The sequence below is a fragment of the Rhynchophorus ferrugineus genome, unplaced genomic scaffold (assembly GCF_030347505.1).
Source record: "Rhynchophorus ferrugineus isolate W39M unplaced genomic scaffold, kcgeb_rfMv2 rfM1, whole genome shotgun sequence".
In the NCBI taxonomy this organism is placed as follows: domain Eukaryota; kingdom Metazoa; phylum Arthropoda; class Insecta; order Coleoptera; family Curculionidae; genus Rhynchophorus; species Rhynchophorus ferrugineus.
Genome location: NW_027472580.1, coordinates 5,894,798 through 5,922,691, shown reverse-complemented (window position 1 = coordinate 5,922,691; position 27,894 = coordinate 5,894,798). Strand labels below are relative to the sequence as shown.

Sequence of the window (27,894 nt, the reverse complement as noted above, 5' to 3'; positions counted from 1 at the left end):
TGGAACTTTTCAGTCCATGTGTTAAGAACTTATAGGGTAAAATCTACATTATTCAAAACATTATTCAGCAATTCAGCTAAAATCTTTTTTGTCAATTTGCCGATACCGTGTCGAGAGAATGATGTTCAGCCAGCGATACCAGCGATCCAATCATTGGTCCATTTTCGCACTTTTTCAGGATTTCGAAACCGTATGTCATCCAAGCTAGGCTGGATAGATATGTATAAGTGGCAATCGGAAGGCGCTATATCTGGATAATAGAACTTTCTAATCGACTTTGCGTCTGTTACTCGCCATTTCTAGTTTCTCTTGCAACGATGCTCCATTCGCTTTGTTCAGTTGATGTGACGTGTTCCAACACAATTGTAGTAATAAAGCTTAATCGGTTTTAGCAGCCCGTAATATGTAATAAATACGTCCTCCTCATACACTTATATGCGTAGCGTGATTTTATTGCCATAAATATACGGCTTTTGTGTTTTTTCATCAAAATATCATTTTATTTTTCATGTGTTTTTTTGTTTCATTGAAATAAAGGACAGACCTGTTAGACCTACGGTGAGCATACTCCAACCATAAGAAAAGGTGGTTTCGACAGCTTAAATGTGGTGATATTGACGTTTCAGATATAGGACATCTTGGTGGACAGAAAACGTTTTAAGATGCGGAATTCTAGGAGTTGTGGGATGAAAGCCCAACGTACAAAAAGTTGAACCAAGTCACAATTTCTGAAGGATCACAAGCAATGGGAAGATGGATGTCATATGAATTGGATGCTGCTGGAAAGATATAAAGGATGTCTTTTTGTATACATGTAACAGGAGATAAAAAATAGATTTTTTTCGAAAATTCCAATTTCTAAAAAAGTAATGACCAGGTGAAGCCAACCTATCTACTGCGAGATCATATCGCCTTGATCTTAAGACCATCTTTGTTTTATGGACCAGGTTGGTGCGCATTTATCGAAAAACGTTCACAATACGCTTGTAGCATGAAAACAGTTTCATATTTTAAAACCAATAAAAAAAGTAGAAATCACCTGGATGGAAAGTTTTATCGCACCCGCCATACTGTCCGGACCTGCTTCCATTCGATTACCACCTTCTCGCATCGATGAAGCACGCGCTGGCAGAGTAACACCTCGCTAATTTCCGAGAAGGTAAAGATAGATGGATGAATGGTTTATATCAATGAAGAAACTGTTCTTTTAAATAACGTGTTTCCTTTTGCGAAACAACCGGAAAGGAATTACGGACATAACTGGAGTATGATTGATGAAAATTTTTAATTTTTGAGCTTTAAACGTTTTCGTTGCTGCTCAGTTATATCGACCACCGTTATACATATCGAATACTGAATGACATAAATAATTGAATTCATTTACTGTCATATATAATAATCGTTGCATTTTGATTTATATATAACTTTCTCATAACAAAAATATATTTTCCGACCAAATTTATAATCCGTAAAGGTTTCGTGCTTCAGATATATTTGAAAAATTATGTCGATATCGATTTAAAAACGCCAGATAAACGTTGGAATGATGACGTTAGACCGTGGAGAACGATATATTTTAAGAATGGAAAAGACGACATGCTGTAATATTTATTACGTTTTGTTTCCCTAGTTTATTTGCAGCTGAGTAATTACGTAGGTAAATAATGAGGATGTTCGGAATTAATATGAGTTTGAAATATGTCTGTTCCTATTCGGTAAAAAAGTAAAAAAATTGTAATTTTGAACACAACTAAATAAAAACGTATTAGTGATACACATCAAAAATATGTTTTATAAAAGACAGCGATAGTGAAAAATTTGACGATTTAAACTGGTGAACGGGACGTTAATATGCCAGGGCAAGACATTTGTCCATCATTATACTGCGCTATACAAATATCATTACACAGCGTTATATGCGTCTAAATGAGGAAGCATTAGTAATTTTGTGTCCAACATGCTCCATTTGCGGGAAGTATTGCTTTTTGTTTTACTTGTGTGAAAGTGCCGCTGTATCTTACACACTTGATCTTTTATTTAATCCGTTTTTTTCACGAATTTCGGCATGCGATTGGTCCAATGTGTTACAATAGTAATCCAAATATATTGTTTCACCAATTAGGAAGTAATCTACTGACCTAATTGCCTTTCTAGTACAAAACAAAATCTAACAACTTACCGACTTCTTCATATTACCTCATTTAAAACTCATATCGAAGCAGATCTACCACTTTAACAGATCAATTTTGAATAACTGTAAAAAGATGAATGGATAGTAAATTTTCACAACATTTTTTTAAATTAATTACATGTTACGTCAGATATGCTTAGTAAAATCTTAATTTACAAATTAATTTATTACTACTATTCTGTACTTAAGCTAAAGTTAAGAATTCACTTATACACTAAACAAGTGTGTGTGGTTTCGTTCGCTTCAATCTTCTGATTTCCTGCGTGATATCCAGTAGCTGTATTGCTTCCAAGTTGCTATAATTTAGCAATTTTATGTCATGTTTTAAGCCGAAATCTTGGATCATTTCCTATATCCATTTGATTTCGAGGGCATCTTTTAGCATTTCGTTGGTTACGGAGCGATACTACGTTGGATTATTAAGATAGTTTCATGTTTTAGTGCAACCCCATATTTGCAACCCATAGGTCCAAATTGGCTTTATGATTGATTGATAAACCAATCTGCCCTTTCTTTCTGTTCTGATTTTGTCTAACATGATGTTTCCAATTTAAGATACCATCGAGATGGATGCCGATTTAATAGCTGATTCTGCTTGAGGAATCGGGCATCCATCAAGTGTAGAACGAATTTTATTATGTGAGCGTAAATAATTAATATAAATTATATTTAAAGGACATTTGTTTATTTTAGTTACAAAAAAATATATAGACAATAAAAAAACATCATATAATGTACTTACAAACCACAATAAATCGATTAAACTGAAAATAAACAGGAAAACGTCGATTGAGGAAATAGTCGGGTTACAGCTCTGAAATAGATAAAAAAAGTACCTGAGCAACCAATTTTCGAGGATAAGAGTAAGATACAAAGAACTTTAAATCAGCCCTATAATTATTAAATGAATTATCGGCTAGGTTGATTAACAACGGTGATGATACTGATAATTAAGGCCAATTGACTGGTAATTAAATTTATACGTTGGTCTGTTGAGTTTTCAATGCCGATAGTGATAACAATGCCTAAACGTGTCATTAGAGAATAATGATGAAAGACAATAGCGATATCTGATAGCAATGATAAACTATGCTTGGATGAAGTATAACATGTGCACACGGTACGAAGGGATAGCACGCGACCTACCAGCTTATGTCCTAACATTAACAATAATGACGTGCAATGTGATCACGGGATAACGCGCGAGATCTACTGTCACTAAGGTTTGTAGGCCTCGCTCGGATTAAGCGGAATTTTTAAAATAAATAAACAAATTAACGAATGAACGGTACTGTTACTAGTGCACTCACTTCTCCAGCTCCAGCTATGATGGACGTGCAATGCGTACAAGTGAGAAAGCTAAAAGCCACACTCTAGATACGCTGCCATCAAGAGCCAGTAGAAACCACTTTCGGTGGGGTTTATGTATGCTTCAAATTATCTATAGATCATAACTACACATGAGAAACTTTGGCCACAGTGGTATTAGCCTCTTGTTTGTCATTACTGGAAGGGTTGTAATATTCTACACTGTTGTGTCAATATCAATCACCAACAAGAGATGTGTTTTCACCCTTGATGATGTATTAGCAGTACAATTTGAAAACCGCCGTTATTTTTCAAAATTTAAAATCACTTGTAGGAAATACCACTATCAATGACTTTGGCTCATCTCTCGAATAACATGCGAATTCCGTGTCTATAAAATTCGTGTTTTTTGGTGGCGATCAAATTTTTGATATCTTCAGAAGAACGATATTTTGTTCAGCTACATCGTATATCATTGATTAAAAGGAGAATATCTAATATATAGAATATAGTGAGGTAGGATGACCAGCGATTCAACATTTGGTTTCGTCGTGAATTTGAAGACCATTTCAGAGGTTGTCATAGTAAATACATTTTTCGCTTTGGGGACTATGTGATGCAAAAATCGTGTTTTTCTGCCGTTGAAAGAGATTTTGGCTTGTGAAAAAATATCGTTCAACGTCTCTAGTCTTTAAATTATATGATTTGTAGTTACTTGTAGTTATATGTTTTTCTTCTTGAACCATTTTCAAGGCTTCTTATCTACCAAAAGTCACTTTTTGGTTATTATCTAATGAGTGGGCAAGTTTTGTTGAACTTAAATTCAATCATCGTGCAAAAGCTTCTCCAATTCTGAGTCTTCAAACTTCTTTACTGCTCCGGGAAGTTTTTTGTCTTCCTAACAGGATTCCTGGCATACTATGTCATATTACATGCGCAACAGTCATTAAATGCAACAACAAATCATAATATTGAGAGAACTAAATCACATGAACCTGCATAGTGTATCAGTATTACTCTTAATTTTAGCTTAACTTAAGCTCTAATTTAATTTTGGGAAATAGATACTAATGTATTTATCACGCACTCGTCTTGTGCTTGTGTATTGATACAAGTACAATAGAACAATAGTAATAAATAGTCTTTCAGTTAATAACATGTCATTGTATCACATAGAGTTAAAAGAAACCATCGCAAGAGTTGGTAAATTGAAATAAGAATTGTGAAAGTCCATCCTATTAATCAGATTTAGATAGATTTAATTTTTTATGACTGTTCTCATATTTCCGAAAATACGTGGAAAACAATATGCCTTAATGAGGTAATAGCTGCTTTTGCAGGCCTTTTCAAATCATTTGGAAATATAGTTAATATAAGTTAATAAAATAATTTTAAATTTTGAACAGGAACTGAACACATTAATATAACTAAGATGTTTGAGTTTCTGATAATCAATTTACATTATATAAAAATGTAATCTAGACTATTGTTGGTTTATAGATGGAGACTGGATCGACATAAGTGAAACTATAATGGAAAAATACGAACAAATCTCTGTGGTTGGTGAAGGGTCCTACGGACTGGTGATGAAATGTCGCCACAAAGAGACCGAACAGATCGTTGCTGTGAAAAAGTTCCTTGAAACCGAAGAAGATGCCACTATTAGAAAATTAGCCCTTAGAGAAATAAGAATGCTTAAGGTAAGTTGTTTATAGTTTCCGTGATGATAGCGATATCATGGACAATATGTTGAGTATCATTTTAGATAATCGCTTCTATTTCGATTATTCTTAAACGTTAAAAGGCATTTATGGAGAAAAGCTGATACAATATATATTAATCAAAATATTTTCCATTATTTTCTACAACGTTTCCGCATTTCTTTGGCAACATGGCGATACTGTGTTGAAAGAACGATATTGATTTGGCAATGTTCGAATTCTCGATCCATTTTTGCACTTACTCGAAGTTTCTAAATCCAAAAAATTCCAAGAAATTTCTGTATCAGCAAAATCATGCTGTGTAAGTTTAAATGAGTGGTAATCAGGAGGCACTCTGTTTGATGGATACGCAGGGTGCATATTCGAGCTGCAACAGTGTATCCTCTATAGCTCTTGTACCGTTTAGCCGAGCGTTGTCATGCAAGATATGATCAATTTGCGTTGTTTAATTTGCTTAATTAACGTTGACAGACAGCTTCTATTACAGTCTCATTCGGTTTCAGCAACTCGTAACATACAACACATTGCAAATACTTAATGGCTATGAATTTTCTGCCTTGATGTCGATGTAGATGGCATTTTCTGAAGTAATCATAATTTTTTGCGCTTGGGATTATGGTGATAGATACACTATTCTTCTTTTTCTTCTTGTTTTCTTTCCCTGGCAAGCATATTAAAACGGTTTGAAATGTTTTCCCTTCTTTTACATCTACGCTCTTGCATGAAAACATCTGGAAACAGTTTATAAATCAACTCTTAAGTTGTTTTAAGTTAAGGTTAAGCCTCAACATTTTAGGAGAAAATATGAGAAACTGGATAAATTTCCTCCGAATCTGGAAAATTATAGTGAAGAACAGAAAAGTGTTTCCACTTGCATCTAGAAGTGATAGAAAAATTGTGAAAAAAAGTTCTTCTTAATTAGATTTATAAATGGAAAACTTTTAAATGTTGCTTTTTTGAAGTACAGTACAAGTTTTAAAAGATTGTCTCTCATTCAACTTCTACGTACATTCGTTAAACGCTAAGTTAAAATGACTCGTAAAAATTTTCAAGAAAAATGTCTTCCTAATACTCTTTTTTTAGTAAAAGATGAACATTAAAATCGAAATCACTCTTACATCAAAAGCAATAAGTCCGTTGTTGGCCATTGTTATTTATATGTGTTAAAGCATCATATGGATCATGTTTTTGATGAAGAATAATTATTTTAAATGCAGATTTTATTGCAATGAGCAAAAATAAAAATGTGGTGTGTGTTTACGTGACAGTACCAAATAATCACACTGAAGAATCAATACTAAAGTAAAGCAGCAATGTTCTTTGGAGTTTTGAATAAAATTTGAAAGAAAGTAGAAGAAAAAACAATTAAAATGATAGTATAAGACAGAACAAGAAATAAAGTTATATCTTATAAAGAAGGTAAATAGAGTGCAAAATGAAATCAAAAGAAGAAAGAAAAAGGAATAAGCAGAAGCATGAAGGAAATACCTATATAATAGAGGCATTAAGCAAAAAAATTAGAAACAAATGACATGAGAAATACAGAAAAAGGTAAAAAACAGAAACTGAAGTATTTAAAAAAATATAATAAAAATGAAAAATAAATATGAGATGACAGTTGTGACAGTCGCGGGTTCGAATCCTTCTGGGGCATGCTTGTAAATTTATATTTGTGATTGTTTATAATTGGGATTGCCCATAAGACAAGCATGCAAAATCTGTCAAGGATAATTATCCCAGTCATGTCAATGACCACGTTGTGTAAGACCGGATGTCTTCTGGGATAATCTCTAAGTTGGTCACTCGCCAGTCAATAGGCTTAATGCTAAGAACCGTGGTTCGTAGCCCATCTTAAGCAGTAGACCCAGTCCAGATAAACTTTAGTTGGTAAAATGGAGAAAAAATATATAAAAGTAAATGGAGAGAAAATATAACAAAAAACTCTAAATGAAATACTGGAAAATAAGAAAGGGAGAAGAGACACAGGACTAAATAAGTAAAAATATGAACGATACTTGAAAAGAAAGAGAAGGCAAGAACATTAGAACTCTAAAAAAGTGGAGAAAGATCGAAAAAGAAGAACATATTAAACAGGAACAGTATTATTAGAAATAATTTTTGTCACTTTGACGGATGTCGTCATTCCGCGACTATACAATAGTATGGTGTTGATATGAAAGGGACGGGGACCAACATAAAGTGTATATATAAAATAAATTAATAAATAAATAAAATTAATAACACAAACAGGGAGGCTAAAACTATAAATAGTGTATATACAATTTAAAAATAAACACAAATACAGGACTACAAACCCAACCATAAAGAAGTACAGGTTCTATCCAGACAGTACACAGCAGCACCCATACCGAAGTAGTAATGGTTATTTGGTCAGTGACACTTAACTTAATATAGGCTAGATTCTATGGAAAAAAATCGATTTCTCGTAGAAATCCTAGGAGTTTTTCTGTATTTTCCTGTTAAGGCGTTTCTTATTTGTTGTGGTTCGCCTCTTGGGCCCAACGACGTTGTACTTCGTTATTTGTGAAACAGATAACGAATGGGATAAGTTCGGTATGGAATAAACAACCGTGATGGGGAGTGGAGATGAGGCTACCGATGTAGCCGCACTATCCGCGTGAGAAGGGATCCACAGTAAACACAGAATCATTGTCCTGATCCCATTCAGATAGAGGGTACAGATAATTGGGATGGTTGAACTTCTGTTCCAGGAAACAAACAAGAGCATTTCGGGAGTCGGTCAAGATTAGCTTTGATTCTTTGAAGGATTGTGTTATGTTGTAGGATAAAGCTTTGAATATTGCGAAGAGTTCCCTGTTCAGGGAGCTTGAAACGGAGCCATCATTAATAAAATTAAAATTCATCATATATTTTCAATATTCATTAGGTTGTTGATTGTTCCAAGGAAATATATTTAAATGAAATAACATGCATGATATTAGAGTAATGTACCCTTCTATAAAATTATGTAGAAAATTTGTTTTTAACTGACTACATTACCTAAACAGGATCCTTTCGAATGATGTGTTATATTATCTATTAACTATGATTTGTAAAGCATTATTAATAATTTTATTTATTTGTTATCACTAGAGACTGAAACATGAAAACCTAGTAACGATGATCGAAGTATTCAGGCATCGAAAGAGGTTCTACATTGTCTTTGAATTTTTGGAAGGTACGGTGTTAGATGAACTGGAGAAATTACCTGGTGGTTTGGGCGATGATCGAACGCGAGAAAGGATCTTCCAAGTCTGCCGAGCGATATCTTACTGTCACAGTAATAATGTACGCGTATATTACTGGATGTATCATTTATCACTTTTAGTAAATTTTGATATATTTTCAGATTATCCACAGAGACGTTAAACCGGAAAACGTTTTAGTTTCTTCATTGGGAGTGGTAAAATTATGTGATTTTGGATTCGCGAGAATACTGAGCTTGAACGGAGAGGCTTGTACGGAATACGTAGCGACAAGGTAATTCATTCTCGTAATTTAATTGCGCTACAGAGATTGTGTTCTAGATGGTACAGAGCTCCAGAATTGTTGGTTGGGGAACCGGTCTATGGTGCTCCCGTCGATATATGGGCAATAGGCTGTTTATTCGCTGAAATGATGACGGGGGATCCTTTATTTCCTGGAGAGAGTGATATAGACCAATTATATTTGATTGTTAAAATGTTAGGTAAGTTAAAATTAAATATATTAGTTCACGTTCATTGATACCTCATTATGGTAAGTTATTATCTAGTTTTGGAAGAAATTTTTTATGAAATAAATGTCCAATCTCGGCCAGATTATGAAAATGAATTTTTATAAATTAATTAGTACGATTTCATCAATACAAAATATTTGTGATTGTTATCAGTGACGATAAGGGATCTGGCCTCTTTATTTATATATGAAACAATAATTCCATTGGTTTCACTAGCTTTAAAGCAGTTTTGCATAAAATATATGTTTCCCTTTTTGTTTTTCTTATACTAAGATTATATTTGTCGGTGTTCTTTAAGTTATAATAAAAGTAAGTTAACCAAATTCTCTCAAGAATAGTGTCCTGAAGAAACAAGCTGAATAACCACGATGTTCACGTCTTGAAGTAATGGTTGTTTATGACATTCATTGTTCATGTTTGCTAGTTTGGTGATGGTCTCTTTTACAATGTCTATTTTCTCAAAATAGTCTTATTAAGTCTCGATGAAGATCACTGCTTCTGAAATGTTAAGGAGCCTCAACGATGCCCCTTAATATTTTTTTTTTGGAAGCGATGAATCATTTTATTGAAACAGTTTTACATATCACTTTATGATAAGTTAAAATAATGCAGTGTCTATAGGGTATTCAGCACATTTTATTGTATTTCGTATATAACTAATTTCTTTTCTTTATTTATCCTCTTCTCTTCTCCTGTTACGCTTCAGAATCATCATTGTTACTAGTCATTGCCTAGGCTAACCTACCATTTCTTTTTGCAATAACTTAAATCTCATCACACCAACCAAATTTGAATTGTTGGATTATTTTGAGTTTGTGTTTTGCTCTGGTGTTATCCAAGTGTTGTAATACTTCTATTTTGACATGATAATGAGGTCACTCCTCATGTATTCTTGTGATTATCTTGATTTTTCGAATGACAGTTGGTGTTTGAAGGGCGGGACTAATTTTGTTTAATTAATATTTTTTTAGTTCAACATTATACAGTTTATCGAATATATTGCAATTTTCGTTCAGATATATTTGACATAGTGATATATGTTTGGAGTAACGTTGGGAACTATCAACTGAAAACGACAATTGACTGTTAGTAATTGGCTACGTTTCGTTGTTTTCCGTTCGACTGATTTTACTACTTTTTACTAGTGACTGTTTTAGTCGAATACTTTCAGTTGCTATTTTCGGTCCGACTGATTTTATGACTATTTACTATTAACTGTTTCAGTGGTGTACTTTTAGTTACTATGTTTGGTTCTACTAGTTTCATTCGACTGATTTTAAAATGTTTGCTCTGACGTCTGAATTTATGCTTACATAGATATATTTGATAGATATTTGCTTTTTTGTGGTTTGATTGTAAATTACAATATAATGTACATTAATATAGCATCATTTTGGAAGGCTATTTTATAAGATTATTAATGTAATAGGGCAAAAATAATAAAATAGGGATGATAAATAGTAAAATATTTTTGACTCTTTTTATGGCAATGGTAATATTTTTTTATTGACTTTTTCCTTTCGATCTAACTCTCTTTTTTGTTTTTGTTCAAGCCTTTTGATTGTCAAAACTTCCTTCCTAAAATCTTGAAAATTAATTTTTATTAAATTAATTAAATTATTAAATTTTTATTCGAAAGGTTCTAGAAATTTTTAAACGATTTGAAGATGTTTTTAGAGTAGCGGATGCTAATTTCCTAAAAATATATTAACGGTAAAGATATGATAAACTATATTCGATATTTATACTAAATATTTCTAATAAATTCAGAAAATTTGATAAGAAATCTCGCAATTAATTTTCATTGCTATTAGAAAATACAAGGAAATAATAATAATCGCGACACTTTTTGGTTAAGGCTTATTTTATCACAGGTAAAGAAAGATAAATATTTTTTATAACCTATTTTTATTACTTTTTAACTTTTCTGTAGAATGATGCGTTCAGCAAAATGTTCTGTAGTTAGGGAATATTTTGAAAGAGAATCCTCAACTTCTGCTAATCAGATGTCATTAATAAAAGACTGACAATTTTAGAACTTAACACTGTAGGTGGTAAATCCATATTTTTAGATCCTAGATTTAACAAAGCAGGATTTGGTTTACAAATAATGCGGAGGCGATACAAGAAATTATCCCGAAAGATATATATTACTCTAACTTCAAAAAATACAAATACAGTTCCGCAACTCGAAATTCAAGACACAACTACTGACCAAGAATGTTATTGTACATCTGTTGTTTTTAGGTTTTGTTGTATTTGTTGTTTTGTTTTATTGTACTATCTATATTTAGTATAGTATGTTATTTAAAAATAGCAATTAACATATTATTAAAATGCGATAAGATATTTGGCGGTCATTCTTTTAGAGATCCACAGAACATTAAAATATAAAAATAATTTTACTTTATTTAAAATAAAATTATTAATTACAATGTAGTAGTATTCAGCAATTATTTATTTCCTTTTCATTTTTAAAATTAGTACGAGAGGAAATATGTACATCTTCGTCTCACTTGTAATAGAGTTGGCAAAAATTAGTATATTCAAATAAAACATAACAATCAATTACATTTATTATATTATGTCTTCATTACTTTGGATAATTACTTCATTATTTTTTCATAATGTCAAGGTAAGACTAAAATATAACATTAATTAACACTACCAATTGCCCATTTAAATTGATTTTAAATGAACTGATCCAAGTAATTATCTCCGTCCTTTCCTCTCTCACAATTTATACGGGAAGAAATTCGTACATCTTCGTCTGATATTACGAATGGAAAAGATAGTCGAACCAGGAATAGTAATTACTATTTTCAGTCGCTAGTTTTTTGACTATCGACTGTTTCGACTATTTTCAGTCGGTAGTCCCCAACCCTAGTCTAATAGGACCAACAATTTAAGACCAACATTTTTCAATATTTGTAAACTTTCTTTAAGAATAAAACGTTCCATGTTCTATTCCTTTACAAAGGTTGTTAGAAACTAAAATATTTGTTAATGTCAAATGCGATAGTAGTTACACGGCTTCATAGATAAATAAATATTTTAATTCATAGAAAAGGGTTATATTTTTGTAATATATACAGAATATGATACGGTACTCAGCAGAGCCGTAAGTCTTACTCGTTTTATTTTTAACTGAAGTTTAGCGCCGTCCCCGAGACATCATGAAGAAATAAATGGAGCACGATAGACTATTTAGTCGATATATACTTCTGAGGTGATCTAGAACATTATTGTCACCTATACGAAATTAAACCAAATATAAATAATAATGTAAACAAGTTAAACTTACTATTTTTATTGGAAAAAGCGAAAACTTAATTTGCGACTGGCACAAAGTATTGAAGCGTTTTGATAGACTAATTTAAGTTTCACAAATCTATGGTAACTAGCGATCGCTCTGTGGTTTTATTAACTTAATCACGTTTCTCTCATAATAGAGTAAAATACTTTAAAAATTATTGTTACTAAAATTTTTTTTCACAGTGTTTTCAATATAAGATCAGAAATGGATTTAATATAACTCATTAAAATAATAATTGTCTATATATAATAAAGTAACTATGGCAGGAACTCGTTAATTTTTTTAAAATAACAATTAATTAAATCCAATTTCAGTTTCAATAATCAATAAGGTATTGATAAGTTTAAATTACTACTTCACTGAACATTATAACAAAATATCACAAGTAAGGTGATTTTCAGAACTGTAACAACTTCAGGGCATCAAATATATACATGATCTTTCTTTACCTTTATGCTATAAACACAAATATGGAATAATAAATGAAGTAATGCATGTTTGTATATTAAAATAGAGAAAATTTGAAATTTTTTTACTTCAAATTGATATTTGGCTTTAACATATATATTAAAAGAACGAACACAATTGATTAAATTACCTTGACTTTTACAATTTAGAAATGTACATTAAAGGAATATATTTACCATCATTAAATTAATTATTGATTTTTCAAAGCATATATATATATATATATATATATATATATATATATATATATAAATTTAAATTAAACATTTAGTAACTATTAAGTGATGTGTATTATTAATTTCAATACGTAATGGCCAATCCACAACACCTTTCTGTCGATTCATCAATTGAATCACCCGTTATTCGAAATAACAATCAACTACCAATAACTGAAAAACCTCAAATGCACGAATGGAACACGGTTACAAACAAAAAACTTTTAAGAAGTTCCGAAGAACAATTAGTCCGAAAACAGACGAAAATCAGCGACTATTGGATTCAAAAACCCCTCCCAACATACAACTGTTTCAGTGCCCTGACAGAAGAGACAGAAGAAAACCAGAACAACAAAGAAAACCAACCAAAAGCAATTCCCAGATCACCCCCAATAACAGTATATAAATTAGGTGTTGCTAAACATCTTCATGACTTGCTCAAGACAATATCCAATTATTATACAATAAAAGCAAGCGGTTCTGAAACAATGAAGATTCAAATGTTTGACCCTAAACATTTCAAAATTTTAATAAAAGAGTTGGACAATAGAAAAACACAATATCATACTTTTCGACCAAAATCCGAAAAAAACTTTTAAATTTGTCATAAAAGGACTACATCACGCAACGGATAAAAACGCAATTAAAACAGCCATAGCTGAATAAGGCCACGAAGTTGTAAATATACATAACATAAAACGTCATGCAACAAAGGAGCCACTGTCAATGTTTTATATTGATTTGAAGCCAAAAGGAAATAATCAACATGTTTACGAGATTAAGTATTTGGACCACAATGTCATTAAATATGAGCCACCAAACACAAAAAAAACATCCCACAATGCGCCAGATGCCCAGCATATGAGCATACCAAAACATACTGTCGCAAGTTGTATAAATGCATGAAATGCGCGACGTGACGACAAACTAAAATGCGTCAACTGTGACGGTGACCATCCTGCAAATTATAGGGGATGCCTAATCCATAAAGCGTTGCAACAAAAACTGTATCCAGCACTGAGAGAAAAAAGAAACTTACAGCCACCAAAATAGCCCCTACCATCTAACTCGCCAAAAGCACCAATACAACATCCTCATATCTCATACGCAAACGCAGTAACCAACAGTCAGAGCCAATCTAATACGCAGACAACGCCAATCACCACTGAACCTATAAGTACTATTAGTAAATTACATGAAATATTGGTTAAACTTATGGAACAAATGGGTACAATGATGAATTTACTCACCGTCGTCGTTATCAAGCTACCCTAATGACTGATAGCCCCTACAGAAAATACAAAATAGCCGTCTGGAATGCTAATGGACTCCAGCAACATGCCAGGTAGCTTAAAATGTTTTTATATGAACACAATATTGATATCATGATGGTATCCGAAACACATCTCACGGATAGAAATTATGTACAATCAAATACAAGCTGTATCACACAAAACACCCAGATGACAAAGCACATGGAGGAACATCAATAATTATCCGTGAAAACATAAGACACTGTGAAAGAGAGAAATTCAGCGAGGAATATTTACAAGCCACCAGTGTAGCTATTAAAGAAGTGCATGGGCCATTAACAATTAGTGCTGTATATTGTCCATCTAAACACAACAACAAGGCAGAACAATACCACGGTTTCTTTAACACGCTGGGTAATTAGATTCATTGCCGGAGGACACTACAATGCGAAACATGTTATGTGGCGTTCTAGACTAATACTAATAATAGAGCGACATATCAAAAGTTTAATTATACTTATATTTCATCTACATAATTAAACAAAAAATTGCTGAAAAGAGAAAATTGCGAAAAACCTGGTAACAAATCAGAACAGAAGAAAACAAGAGAAAATTCAACAAGGCCATAAAAGAGCTGAAAGGGCTAATAAATAACGAAAAAATCAATCAATTTAAAACTATTTAGAAAACTTAACGCCAACTGATGCAACGGAACATTCTCTGTGGAGAGTAACAAAAAAGATTAAAAAAACTCAACAACATAATCCACCCGTTAAAATTGACAACAATACCTGGGCTAGGAATGATAAAGATAGAGCGGAAGTTAAACGGAACACATAAAAGCCGTATTTAATCCATACCCATCTGAAATACCCGCAACAGAAGAAAATAACATAATTGACTTTCTTAACACTCCGTTTCAAATGGTTCAATATGCCACATAAAAAATTTACTGTCAAGGAAGTAAAACAAACAATACTTAAAGAAATCAATGATAAAACGCTCCCGGTTTTGACCGAATTACTGGAAGAATCTTGAGAGAGCTCTCAGGAAAGTGCAGCAAATTAATAATATTCATGTTTAATGCCATGCTAAAACTAAATTATTTTCATAGCCCTTGGAAAGTGACTCAAATCTTTATGATTCTTAAACCTGGGAACATCAGAAGACGTCTTCTCTTATCGTCCTATAAGCCTGTTACCTGTCATCTCAAAACTTTTCGAAAAACTATACATTAAGAGATTAAAATTAATCACAGAGGAGAGAAATATTATTCCAGACCATCAATTTGGCTTCCGTAATAAACACGGAACAATAGAACAAATACATAGATTGGTGAACCAAATTAACAAAAACTTAAACGATAAAAAATATTGCTCCGCTGCATTTCTCGATATTTCTCAGGCCTTCGACAAGGTGTGGCACACTGGACTCCACGTTGAATTGAAAAAGCTTTTGCCCCATACGCACTTTCAATTTCTGAAATCGTACCTCTCAGGCAGACATTTTATTGTCAAACAGGGTGACGAATACACTGACCTACAGCCCATATAATAGGGTGTTTCGTAGGGCACACTGGACTCTCGGCCTATTGCTATATCTTATGTATACAGCTAACCTACCGACCTCACGAAACACTACTGGTGCAACATTTGCTGGCGATACAGCGGTTTATCATCACACGAAGATCCAACATCAGCAACAAAAAACCCTCAACTTGATCTTAACAAAGTCGTGGTGAATTCGACATCGCATTTAGAACAATCACATACTAGAATACTAGATCACATACATATTTAACGATTCGGAAAATAATTAAAGAAGATTAGCTGGGAACCTTTCATGCATCTACTATATAGTCTGGACATAGCTTTTTCCAACTACCACATGTTTCAGTTTCATTGGTGGCTTGCTTCAATGGCTTCGAAGGGGCAGTGTAAAATCACTGGGGTGGATAAAATAACATAAACACCTAAGATATATACAGTTCTTGTTAATTAATAATATGTTGAGCCTCAATGTACTCTAATTAGTTTAGAACGGATTTTTGTCCCATTCTTTTACCAAAACATCCGCCAATTCATTCAGTAACGTTAGAGATGGAAATCTACTCCTCATTCTATATTCTAAAATTCGCTATAATGGAAATAATTATGAAGACTAGCCATTGTGTTGGCCAGGGAAGATGTGTTTAGATTACAATAGATTTTTAATACAAATCAGTTCAAGCGTAAAACTGAAAAGTATAGACCATCTTGAGCAGCAAACGCGAAATATAATTAAACAAATTCGGTCTACTACAAAACAAGCTACCCTGGCTTCAAGAAAAAAATCAGAATAATATGTAAATTACTCCTATCAAAATAGAGAATTCATAATAGAAAGATGAAAAACTAGAAGAATATGGTACAGGACCTGAAGTAGTGTAGACAAAACAATATTGCTTCGAAACATATGTAAGTGAATTACATATATATGAAACATATAAAGCCCATAAGTAGACAAAGATTACTCCCTATGGAGAGAAACTTTAAAAGACTAATTATTAGAGTACCGCCTATTAAAAATGTTCGAAATGAATCTGTTTGACATAACAATAAAAAAAGCTGAATTATTCGCCGAATCATTGGCTAACGTATTTCAATCGATTGATATAGAAACTACGATAGATATAAATCGTGTCTATCAACTCGATGTGGCTGTAAACGTGATTTTCCCAATGGAAGTTACCACATAAACTGATAACAACCTCACTCCAAAAAGGCTAAAAATAATAATAATTATAAATAATTATGCTTAAAAAACCTGAAAAGCTAGCAAAACAATTTGAATCTTACAGGTATATTTCGCTGCTACTTGCGATATCAAAATTATTTGAGAAACTGCTGTTAAAACGTATTAAATAATTTATAGAAGAACCAAATTTCCAGTTTGGATACGACAATCGACCAAGTACACAGAGTAACAGTGGTTATTGAAAAGGCATTCGAAGAAAATATATACTGCTCTGCAATATTCCTGAATGTCTCACAAGCTTTTGACCGGGCGATTAATTTATTACACTTAAATCTGTTTCAGCTAAAGTTCCACAAGGTAGTGTCTTGGGATGACTCTTTTATCTGCTCTATATTTGTCATATCCCAATAATAAAAGAAAAAGTGGAACATTTACCGATGACACAGTTATTATGGCAAAAGATATATCTCGGGCTAAGGCTGAAAAAAATGTGCAAGTAGCAGTCAACAAGATAAACAAATAGACTAGAGACTGGAAAATACATCTTAATAGCTCCAAATCTGTTCAGGTTAATTTTGCGTTGTGGCGAAATGTTAATAAACTAATTATATCACTTGACCGATGTCCGATTCCACAAGCAGAATCAGGGATACCTCGGCAATACATCTCGATGGTTATACCAATTTGATTAGTGTATTAGCTTAGTATAAGTTTATTCTTAACTCATATTCATAGCTCAAGTAGTTTAGGCTCAAAACAGGAAAAAACTAAACAATAAAAAAACCTATGAATTTATTGCTAACAAATACTAATAATTTCTCTGTTTTATATTTTGTTTCTCTTATTTATTTCATATAAACAGGCAACGTGATACATTAAATTAACGAGAGTCGACGAAGTTTTACTTGTTGAAAATTAAAACGGTATTTTGGTAGTAAATAAATTTATGCTTTATCTATAATCTGTCAAGTTTTTGGTAAGCTTTTTCATTAAACAGCGTTCCAGAGTATCGCTCAAATAGGTCAGCTGTCGTTGGCAGTCCGTTTTCGTGACTATCTGACATAATAAGTTGAAATATATTTTTCCGAGCCCATCAGACGTAGAAAAAAGTCTCGTTAGAAATGGTTATTAAGTTTTGTCATCGAAATTGCTCATGGTAATTTTTCGCTTAAATATGATTGGATGTGGACAAAAATTCTCGGTAAATTTTTTGTTGAAAATATGGGTTATTTCGATAAAAGTATGAATGAATACAATATAAAAAGTACAAAGTTGTCAATATTCAGCTATAATTATAATCTTACAGACATATTATGAATACCGTCAGTTTTTCTGTTATACCGAGCGATTCATTAACTTTATATCGTCATGACATATTTATGTTTCATCATTAGAAATAGTGCAGCGCAAATAAATGACTTTTTCCTAGATCTCCTTGCTGTTTCGTGATTCCTTGGTTTTGATGAATTTCAATAACTCATCTGTTACGAAACACTTATGATTCGGGACGGGACGAAATTAATAACCCTACTTATGACCTTGGAACAAAAAATAAACTTTATTTAGATCCTTGTTATTTTATACAGACCCGATACAAGTTACAGCGCCCTCTTTCTCTTTTCTACAGAGGATGGTTCTTGTATCGACACAAATCATATATTTAACACCCCATCTCAGTTTAAATGTACCTAACAACTAAACCTGATTAAGATTATAAACAAAAAAATATAAAAATACATTTAAATTGCCATAACAAAAATATTTCGTTATAATTACATACAAATTTGTTTGAACTTAGAATTATTTTATTTTTATGTGGTGATTAGTTTAATTTTAATTAATGATTTAATCGAATAAATCTGCATAATCATATGATAAACAAAGGTAACAATCAATTTTTTACTTTAGATAATCCTCTCTTAGAACAATAAAAACCTTTGAACAATCATAGAAATAGCCGCCAAAACACTCTCCAATGTAATTCGATTATTTAGTTTGTTCTTCGGCTGTCAAACATATACATGTATTTGCCTTCGAATGAATATCTTCCATGCCACTGGGTTACCATTATCAAATGTTACGAATCCATTAAAACTTCCTAGTTGGTGACTATCGCACTCTTCATAACTTGCTCCTTCAAGTCCACTTCCGCCTTACATTAGTCCATATTCTTCTTGTATCACTGAGGTATCATAAGAATTGGTTATCACTATCCCCATTTTCTGCTTCTAATATTGTACTTGATTTTGTTATTTTTATTTTCTTCAGTTTCTTCTTCAACTTCTCCTTCTTCTAAATCGGCATCCTCAACTTTATCATCAATTAAATCCTTAACTACATCTCTTTCAAACCATTATTCTGCTTTATGAGCTTTCTTCGGTTCTTTATTTCAATACTCTAAATCAATTATTAATTCCCTTCAAGGGTGATACACTGATTATAGCGACCCTCCAACTTTTCGATACCTTTTTTGTAGTACGATTTCTCCTTTGCTTCAAAATAGGCCTCAGTTTCGGCGATCACCGGCGATTTAATACCACGAAAATTTCTTCCCAGCGAGAAAACTTCTTTTCTTTTGAGATCTGAGAGCAGGAAATAGTCGCTAGGGGCCAGATATGGAAAATACGGTGGATGAGGAAGCAATTCGAAGCCCAATTCATGGATTTTTGCCATCGTTTTCGCTGACTTGTGACACGATGGATTGTCTTCGTGAAGCAGCACATTATTTTTCTTGAAATGCGACAGATTTTATTCGATTTCATCCTTCAAACGGTCCAATAATGCTATGTAAATCTTAGATGACTTGGTCAAATAAATATTGTAGACAAATATATACGTGAGCATCCATCCTGTATCAGAACAATTAGCGATTACAACAATCTGAAATGATAAATACAATGATATTCCCTAGGAGATAAAATATTTTAACAGAATTATAGAATTTCCAAGAATAAAAGTAAAAACATCCGCCCTCAATCAAGGGCCCAGCGATGGAGCTGGACTTATAAAACCCCAACACAGATACTCGACGGTCCTCTAAACTTGCCGAAAAAGCGATATTACACGCTTTAAACAGCTTCACAGGCGCACATCACATAATACCGAAAGAACAATTCAGTTTCCTCAATCCTTCATCAAGCTGCTCGCGTCGCAGCAACCATCCACCAGGCTTTAAGAAAAGATCGGAAAGTTGGGGCCATCTTTTTAGATGTTTTCAAAGCTTTCGATAAAGTATGACACAACGGTCTTATATTCAAAGCGAATCAGCTTAGTCTACCGAATGACCTAATAACCCTGATTGATTCATACTTGGACGGTAAGTCCTTTCAAGTGAGGATCGGTGACGCAGTCTTCTTTCGAGAACAGATATAATCTCGTTAGTTTCTATCACTTGACCACGTGGCCATCCTCAATTCTCACATATATGTCAATAAATATTAATAAACAGTAATTATGAATGACAGAGTGTTTTTATTATCCAAAATCCCATTAGTAATGAAACGAGTTTTATGCGTCTCGTTGGCCTAAAGTATTTTACAACTAAAAAGTTCCAAGGGTCCGGGAGCCATTACCGTTCCACGCCTTGTCGAGAGCTTGTTGAACTGAATGTTCCCTAGAAACTTATATCCATAGTAAAATGCACGTTATTTTTCATAAAATAATAATGAACAATTTATTAAATTATCCGCAAATAAACTTCAGTTCTCACCTTATTCAGTTTTACATTTTCTATGGATTGAAAACGAATGCCTGGAACTGGTTATTACTCATAATTAAAATACAAATACGTAATTTGCATTTGTAATTCAATTATTTCTTTAAAATGTAATTTATTAATTGTTAACAGATTAATTGAAAAGTCCCCGGCCTGACACATAGATGGCGCCACTAGAATTAAGTCCATATGTTTTTTTAGTTAGGCCTAACCTTCAAAAGATGCGTGTATAAATTTGACAGCTGTCAGTAAAAACTTGGGTAGATGCCGAGTTTCCGGATACTGCCTCAGGAAAATCAACCATCAAGGATGGATATGCTAAGTTTAGACGTGGTGAAATGAGCACCAAAGACGGTGAACGCAGTGGACGCCCAAAAGAGGTTGTTACCGAAAAAAAAACATTTACAACATCCACAAAATGATTTGGAATAACCGTAAATAGAAATTGAATGAAATAGCAGACACTCTAAAGATATCAACAGAACGTGTAATCATATCATTCACGAATATTTGGATATGAGAAAACTCTGTGCAAATTGGGTACCGCGCGAGCTCACTCTTGACCAAAAACAACGACGAGTTGATGATTTAGAGCAGAGTTTGAAGATGATCAAGCGTAATAAACCCGAGTTTTTGCGTCGATATGTGATAATGGATGAAACATGGTTCCATCATTTCACTCTAAAGTCCAATCGACAGACATCCGAGTGGACTACAAATGATGACCCCGGTCCAAAGTGTGGGAAAACGCAACAGTCGGCTGGATGGTTATGGCCTCTGTATTTTGGGATGCGCATGGAATAATTTTTATTAAATACCTTGAAAAAGGAATGACCATCAACAGCGACTAGTACATATGGTTACTGGAACGTTTGAAAGACTAAATCGCCGAAAAACGGCCGCCTTTGAAGAAAAAGAAATTGCTGCTTCACCAAAACAATGCATCGGGTCAAAAGTCAGTGAAAACGATGGCAAAAATCCATGAATTGGGCCTCGAATTGCTTTCTCATCCACCGTATTCTCCAGATCTGGCCCAGAGCGACTATTTCCTGTTCTCAGATCTCAAAAGAATACTCGCTGGAAAGAAATTTCGTCCAGTGAAGAGGGCGATCGCCGAAACTGTGGTCTATTTTGAAGCAAAGGACAAATCGTACTACAAAAATGGTTTCGAAATGTTGGAGGGTCGCTATGATCAGTGTATGAAGTGCTTTGAAGGGAATTATATTGAATAAAAAAAAACTAATTTTGCTAAAAACTAAAGAGCTATCTCAGATAAGTTCAAAGATGTTGAAATCGATGCAGAATGGTTAATAAATGCTTCCGAAATGCCACATAATTGCAAAAATGAGGCAAATATTGTTGAATGTGTTTTAATTGAATTGTTTTTTTTTTCAATTTTTTTTTTTCAATAATTATAAATTTAAGCAAAAAAATAATACTATTCAATTACTGTTTCTAGTAAAGGAAATTCAAGTCGCAATATAATAATTTTTATTGCCTTTTAACAGGTAAACCTTGTCTTCGGCATCAACACTTGATGTCCAAAAATACACAGTTACGCCCCATTATGAAGACGCCGTCGCAAGAAGGCATGGTGGGATTTTACAAAATCTTCCAGACATGGCCTTTAATAGCTATAGATTTCCTCACCGGCTGCACCAAAATGGATCCACACGAACGGATGTCCGCCGAGGAACTGTTGAAACACGTTTATTTCACTCACGACAAATTTCCACAGAGGTAACGTCATTCAAAGCCATTCCAAGTTCAACTATTGAAATTTTTGGGTGTTAAATTACGTCAGGTTTTTGCCAGCGTTAAGAGATAAGGTAAATATCGAGTTCAGTGCTCCTCTTTTAAGGAAGCTGAAATCAGAAGTTATACTCTCGACGGACAAGAAGGACGATGCCAAAAACAGGAAGCTGCACAGCGAGAGATGGAGATTTTCATTAACGGAAGGTAAGTAGTATTTATTTTAGACTAGCTGATCCGGCAGACTTCGTACTGCCTCTATCGATAAATAAAATACCCAATAATCCGTAATTAATAAAAAAAATGCTCGGTATGAATGAATTTTTATTATTTTTTTTTCGATTAATTAATATACATGATGTTTCATACTTAAAAACGGAGTTTTACTAAAATACTGGCTATTTATAAGGTTTCAATTAAATATTTATAGACACACACAGTTATGACACAGTTTGTTAATCAATTTAAAGCTTTCTGATAAACTATATTTTTTGTTTTGTTTTGTGGTTCGTAAATAAACAAAGATGACGGTTTCCCGACGCGCGAACGGGCGACTTATGATTGTCCATGCGCGAAACAGGGAAACTCCAAGTTGATTCCGCAAACTTCCAACGACTGGCCTTGAGATATATTTATGGACGTCGCAAAGGCCAGACGTACTGGAAATTGTAAACGTTTAAAATCGAATGGTAAATCCGTTGGAATCATCGGTATACGCGGGATCAAGACACCCTCTCCTTTGTATTTTTCCTTTATTTTTTACAGCCAGTGTTGTTCCATTGCACAGTGGAGGTTGATTAATGTTACGCAGCATGATGACAACTGATCTTATTTTAACTTCAAATTGTGAGGTGGTAATCCAGGAAATTCTAGTGAATTTAAAAACTCCGTGGGATGACTACATCATCCTGGTTCATAACGGTGTCGACTGATTTGAAGGAAACCAACTGTCCTGGAAGAAAATTCTGAATGATCACATTGAGATCCTCGAATATCTCGAATCCTCATCTTTTTACCTCCTAACCATTTTCTAAATGGACTACTGTAGGGTGCCTTTCATGGATAGCAAATGAAAAGATACGCCAAATTGCTTCGTTGTTAGTTACATAGCGACCCATATGGTACTGTGATATTTCGACATTTGCGTTGGTTACAGCGAAGACGGCCATATCGCTACCTTTGTTAACATATTTCCATATACACTTTATCGACTTTACAGAGTTACAATATTCCACATTGATGTAAGTCTCAAAAGCTTTGGATAATGTTGGCGAGTATGGCACGATCCAACGATTGTCTACATCAACATTTTGTCCTCTTACCTTCATAACTACCGATCGCCTAATGTCCGCAACTGATCGCCGACGATACAATGGGTATCCATCATTTCCCATTACGGTTTCAGCAATCAGGTCTCTTGGGTATCACTTGGAACACTTGCCGTCAACCATACAGGGTGAATTGTAGTTGAAAACTCCGCAGGGTCCATGTATCATGTGTTTGGTAACTACTGCATGAAATTTTGGTCAACTGTGGGAAACTCTATTGCCGCATCACAGTAAAATGCAGCTCGTTCACAGGATCATTATGTCATGCTCGCTGTTGTTGTGTTTAAAGTGCACGAACTCGTTGCATTCTAAGCCTATCTTCTTCATTGTCACTCAAAAGTGTCAAAGGATCACCGAAGTTAAGAATGTTCTCGCGCACGTAGACTGTCGGATCTGATCCTCGACATCAAAGACTTCCACAAATAATTCAAGACCAAAATTATCCAAATCGGTCCAGCCGTTCTCCAGTTTTAGCGAGACTAACGAACAACGTTTCATTTATATATATATATATATATATATATATATATATATATATATATATATATATATATATATATATATATATATATATATATATATATATATAGATAAGAATAATAAAAAAAATGGAATAAATAATGTTGTATGTAAAGTAAGGACATTATAAAGTCTTAATATTTATTGATCCAAATATTAGTTCTTACGAGTATGTAAATATGTCTTGTATATATGAGCAAAGCTTATTGCGATAAGAAACTACATTATTTTATGCTGACATGAGCCGTCTGAATCAATGAAAGTTTTAAATGTAAAAAATCAACTAGAAGCAACACGGATGGCAACATTATGTTGAGGTTTTCAATAAAAGCGGTACGATCGATTGTGAGATCATGTGTATTAAAAAAAAAACTTATATTTTTGATACTGAAAACTGAAACAACAAAATACATTACATTTAAAAAATGACAATAAAGTAAGCAGTATCATTTTAAGAACATTTTAAATGTATCGAATCTATTAGGTGCAAAATTTTGGATCAGCGACATCTATTGATGAATATACATATTAGGATAGCGATTGCTACTTCGCACACAACTTAACCCAACTGTTAAATTCGATTATTTGGACATTTATCTACAGAAAAGTAACAGTTTTCTATTTAGTGTTATTGAGTTAATCTGTGTAATTTATTTATTCGATAGTAATTACTTTTGTTGTTATTTTGGTGCTACTTGGTCATATACCAGTAGTTGCTCGCAATGATTTAAAAGTGGTGATTTTGATGTCAATGGTAAAAAAATTCCAAAAACAAATGGAAATAAATTGCAAGATTATCCTACGAAAACCCAGCTTTAGCTACATGCGATGGGAAAGATCGTTTTTTTGGAAAGAAGCGTTTTCTAGAGCGCATTGTGACTGGTGATAAAAATGGATCTACTATGACAATTTCAAGTGCAAAATATCATGGGTTATCCTAAGAAATCCCTCTACATCACCGATCCGAGACACCGAATAGGAATATTCATGGCCAGGCAAAGTGTATTGTATTACGAGCTGTTAAAACCCTATCAGATGTGTTTTGTAAATCGGCCGAATTTAATGACGTACTGTTGCAAAAAGTCCAGCAATAGCCAGTAACAGACCCAAAGTCATCATCTCGCATGCCAATACTCGGCTACACGTAACAAGAGCTGTGAAGGATACATTGTTGCAGCTCGAAATATAGCGTACTTTCCAGACATAACGCCTTCTGATTGCCATTGTTCAGCTCGATGCAGCACGGTTTAATTGAAGAAGTATGAAAATGGATCAATGATTGTTGCTAGAAAGATGGGAAAAAGTTATACATTGTAACAATTTTTTTTACTAAATGATCGATGAATAAATAATTCGAACAATAAAACATAAAGAACAATTATAGTGGATGCCACATTTATAATTATAATAAACTATAATTGTTATAATTTATTATATAACTTGGAATATTGTTTATTGGTGGTAATTTATAAAATTGGACGCATGTTATTCTACACTTTTCTGTGAGATCTTAGCGTGTAAGCAAAGCCTAATTTTATTTTTACAAAAAAAAATGGTAATTACATTTTCCATTTACACGCATATCCACTGGATCCAAATAGGTGTGATATAATAATTTCCATTTTTGAATTATTCGTAAATATCATGCAATGTAAACAGAAAAAAAGAAATTAAAATATTAATCCAAATGGAAGGAGCAGAAGTCGAGTATAGTGCATGTATATTTATGCTATTTTAGCTGCTTTTATTATCTTTTGTTATTCCTGTTTTTTCTTCCTAACATCTCTATTTCTCTCGTTAATTTTCCTCTATTTTTTTGTTGCCTTTAGTTTTTATAATTTCCATTCGTCTCCATTTATGATGAATTTCATATCCATATCACACTCACAGTTTAACAAAATGTTTGTTTGAGTATTTTCACCGTATTTTGGTATGTCGAAAACATTACAAAACGCCAGGATTGCAATGCATTTAAGATCGAATATCATACAGCATATTGGCGTCTCCATAAAATAAGAAGCTTTGAAAGGAGTTTTTATATTCTCATTCCTATAAGTCATTTCGTACACCGCAAAGATACCTACAAAAATTATGAAGGCCATGGTTTGTAGTATGCGGGGATTCTAACATTTCGTGGATGTTGCTGGGGCACGCAGCTGTGTTCATCAATTACCTTGCTTTTTGTGTCTATGAGATAATGGAGCATATCAATGGACCAAAAAGAGTTGGGCCCTAAGGAAAATTAAAGTTGGTAAAAAGAACATCATCTAATAAACAATGGTACCTTCACAAATTCAAGTTTTTCTACCACTGCTGTTTAACATTGAAGGTATGTTTCACATTAGACGGCTTATAACTGACCGACAATTCATCACGACTACGAAAAATCCTCCAAACGATGGGTGAATTGCCTCTAAGGAGATTATAGAGAAAATTTTAGGCAATCATACGGACACAGACTATAAAAAAATCGTTAAAAGGATGCTGAAGCATTTCAAACTTTGAGTTTCCCAATATGTCTAAAAGTACATTTTTTCATTCCACCTTAAGTACTCTCCGGAAAATTTGGAAGATCTGAATGAATAGCAAAGTGAACGATTTCACCAGGACTTTAAAGAGATATAGAACATATCACAAGAAAAATGATTTTTTTCCACTGCTTTAAATGTTATCAAGTTCTCAAAATTATTATTGACTGTTAGGAATCTATTGGATTGTTTATTTTTAATACTTGATTATAATTTTTCTTTTTCGATTTTTGTTTATTTTAATTTCAGGTACAGTCAAGAGAAAATTCACTTATGAAGTTCACGAACCAAGACAAGAGGACAAGAACCTGATCACTTTGGCAAAAACGAGTCAAAGGTTGAGTGTTATCAACAGTTCCAGTAATGTAAAAAATTCGTCACACCAAGTTAGTATTATAAATTCCATTACATAAATAACATACATTTTGTAGAAAAGTAACTAGCGCTTTCAATATTCGAATATAAAGCATTATATGGCTCTTCAAAATCAATTTTATTTAATTGCTTTCAAGTGATCGCCATTAGAAATGACAATATATAATTGAATTTTTTTTATTACTTATTTTTAATTGCAACTAATCTAAAATAAGATTAACGAGCAATATCTTCCGATTAAAATCTTAAACCTATAGTGTTTATGATTTTACCATACTATTGATTACACCGTACATCACGTCCTGTGCTTTGCTTTTAACCCACTGTACTAAACCAGCTCAAAAGGATTGGTCCTTTTAGGTCTTCTCACTATTGCACTTTGAATCCACCAGCTGGATAGCTCCGACGTTCTCATGGTTATTAAGCCATTCTTCATGATCCTTTGTAACATTTCTTATCTCGTCTGTCACCATCCCACTCCCAGGTTTCTGTATTGGTTCTATACATACCAAGGGGCATTAACAATACCCCTTAGTACTTAGTACTTTGTTCTGGATTGTTCTGTATATATATATATATATATATATATGCCATATGTCCAAACAGGCTTTAGTACCTGTTTGTATATCATCAACTTAGTTTCTAATAACCTAATAGTTAATATATTTTCCTATGTTTGAGATTCAGCTCTTCTCTTTTCTTCTTAATGTGTTCTTTCCATCTTAAGTTC

General features: G+C 33.2%; 1 protein-coding gene across 6 annotated transcripts in view; it reads left to right on the top strand.

Annotated features, from left to right (window-relative positions):
- The window catches only part of LOC143202934 (cyclin-dependent kinase-like 2), an 89,799-nt gene that overhangs the window by 51,886 nt on the left and 10,019 nt on the right, over window positions 1–27,894 (top strand). For all 6 annotated transcript variants that reach the window (XM_076414977.1, XM_076414940.1, XM_076414968.1 and 3 more), the window contains exons 2-8: window positions 5,000–5,199; window positions 8,335–8,529; window positions 8,591–8,721; window positions 8,769–8,929; window positions 22,171–22,402; window positions 22,467–22,621; window positions 27,039–27,175. In XM_076414977.1, the coding sequence (XP_076271092.1) occupies window positions 5,000–5,199; window positions 8,335–8,529; window positions 8,591–8,721; window positions 8,769–8,929; window positions 22,171–22,402; window positions 22,467–22,621; window positions 27,039–27,175 (1,211 nt within the window). The remainder of the gene's footprint in view (window positions 1–4,999; window positions 5,200–8,334; window positions 8,530–8,590; window positions 8,722–8,768; window positions 8,930–22,170; window positions 22,403–22,466; window positions 22,622–27,038; window positions 27,176–27,894) is intronic.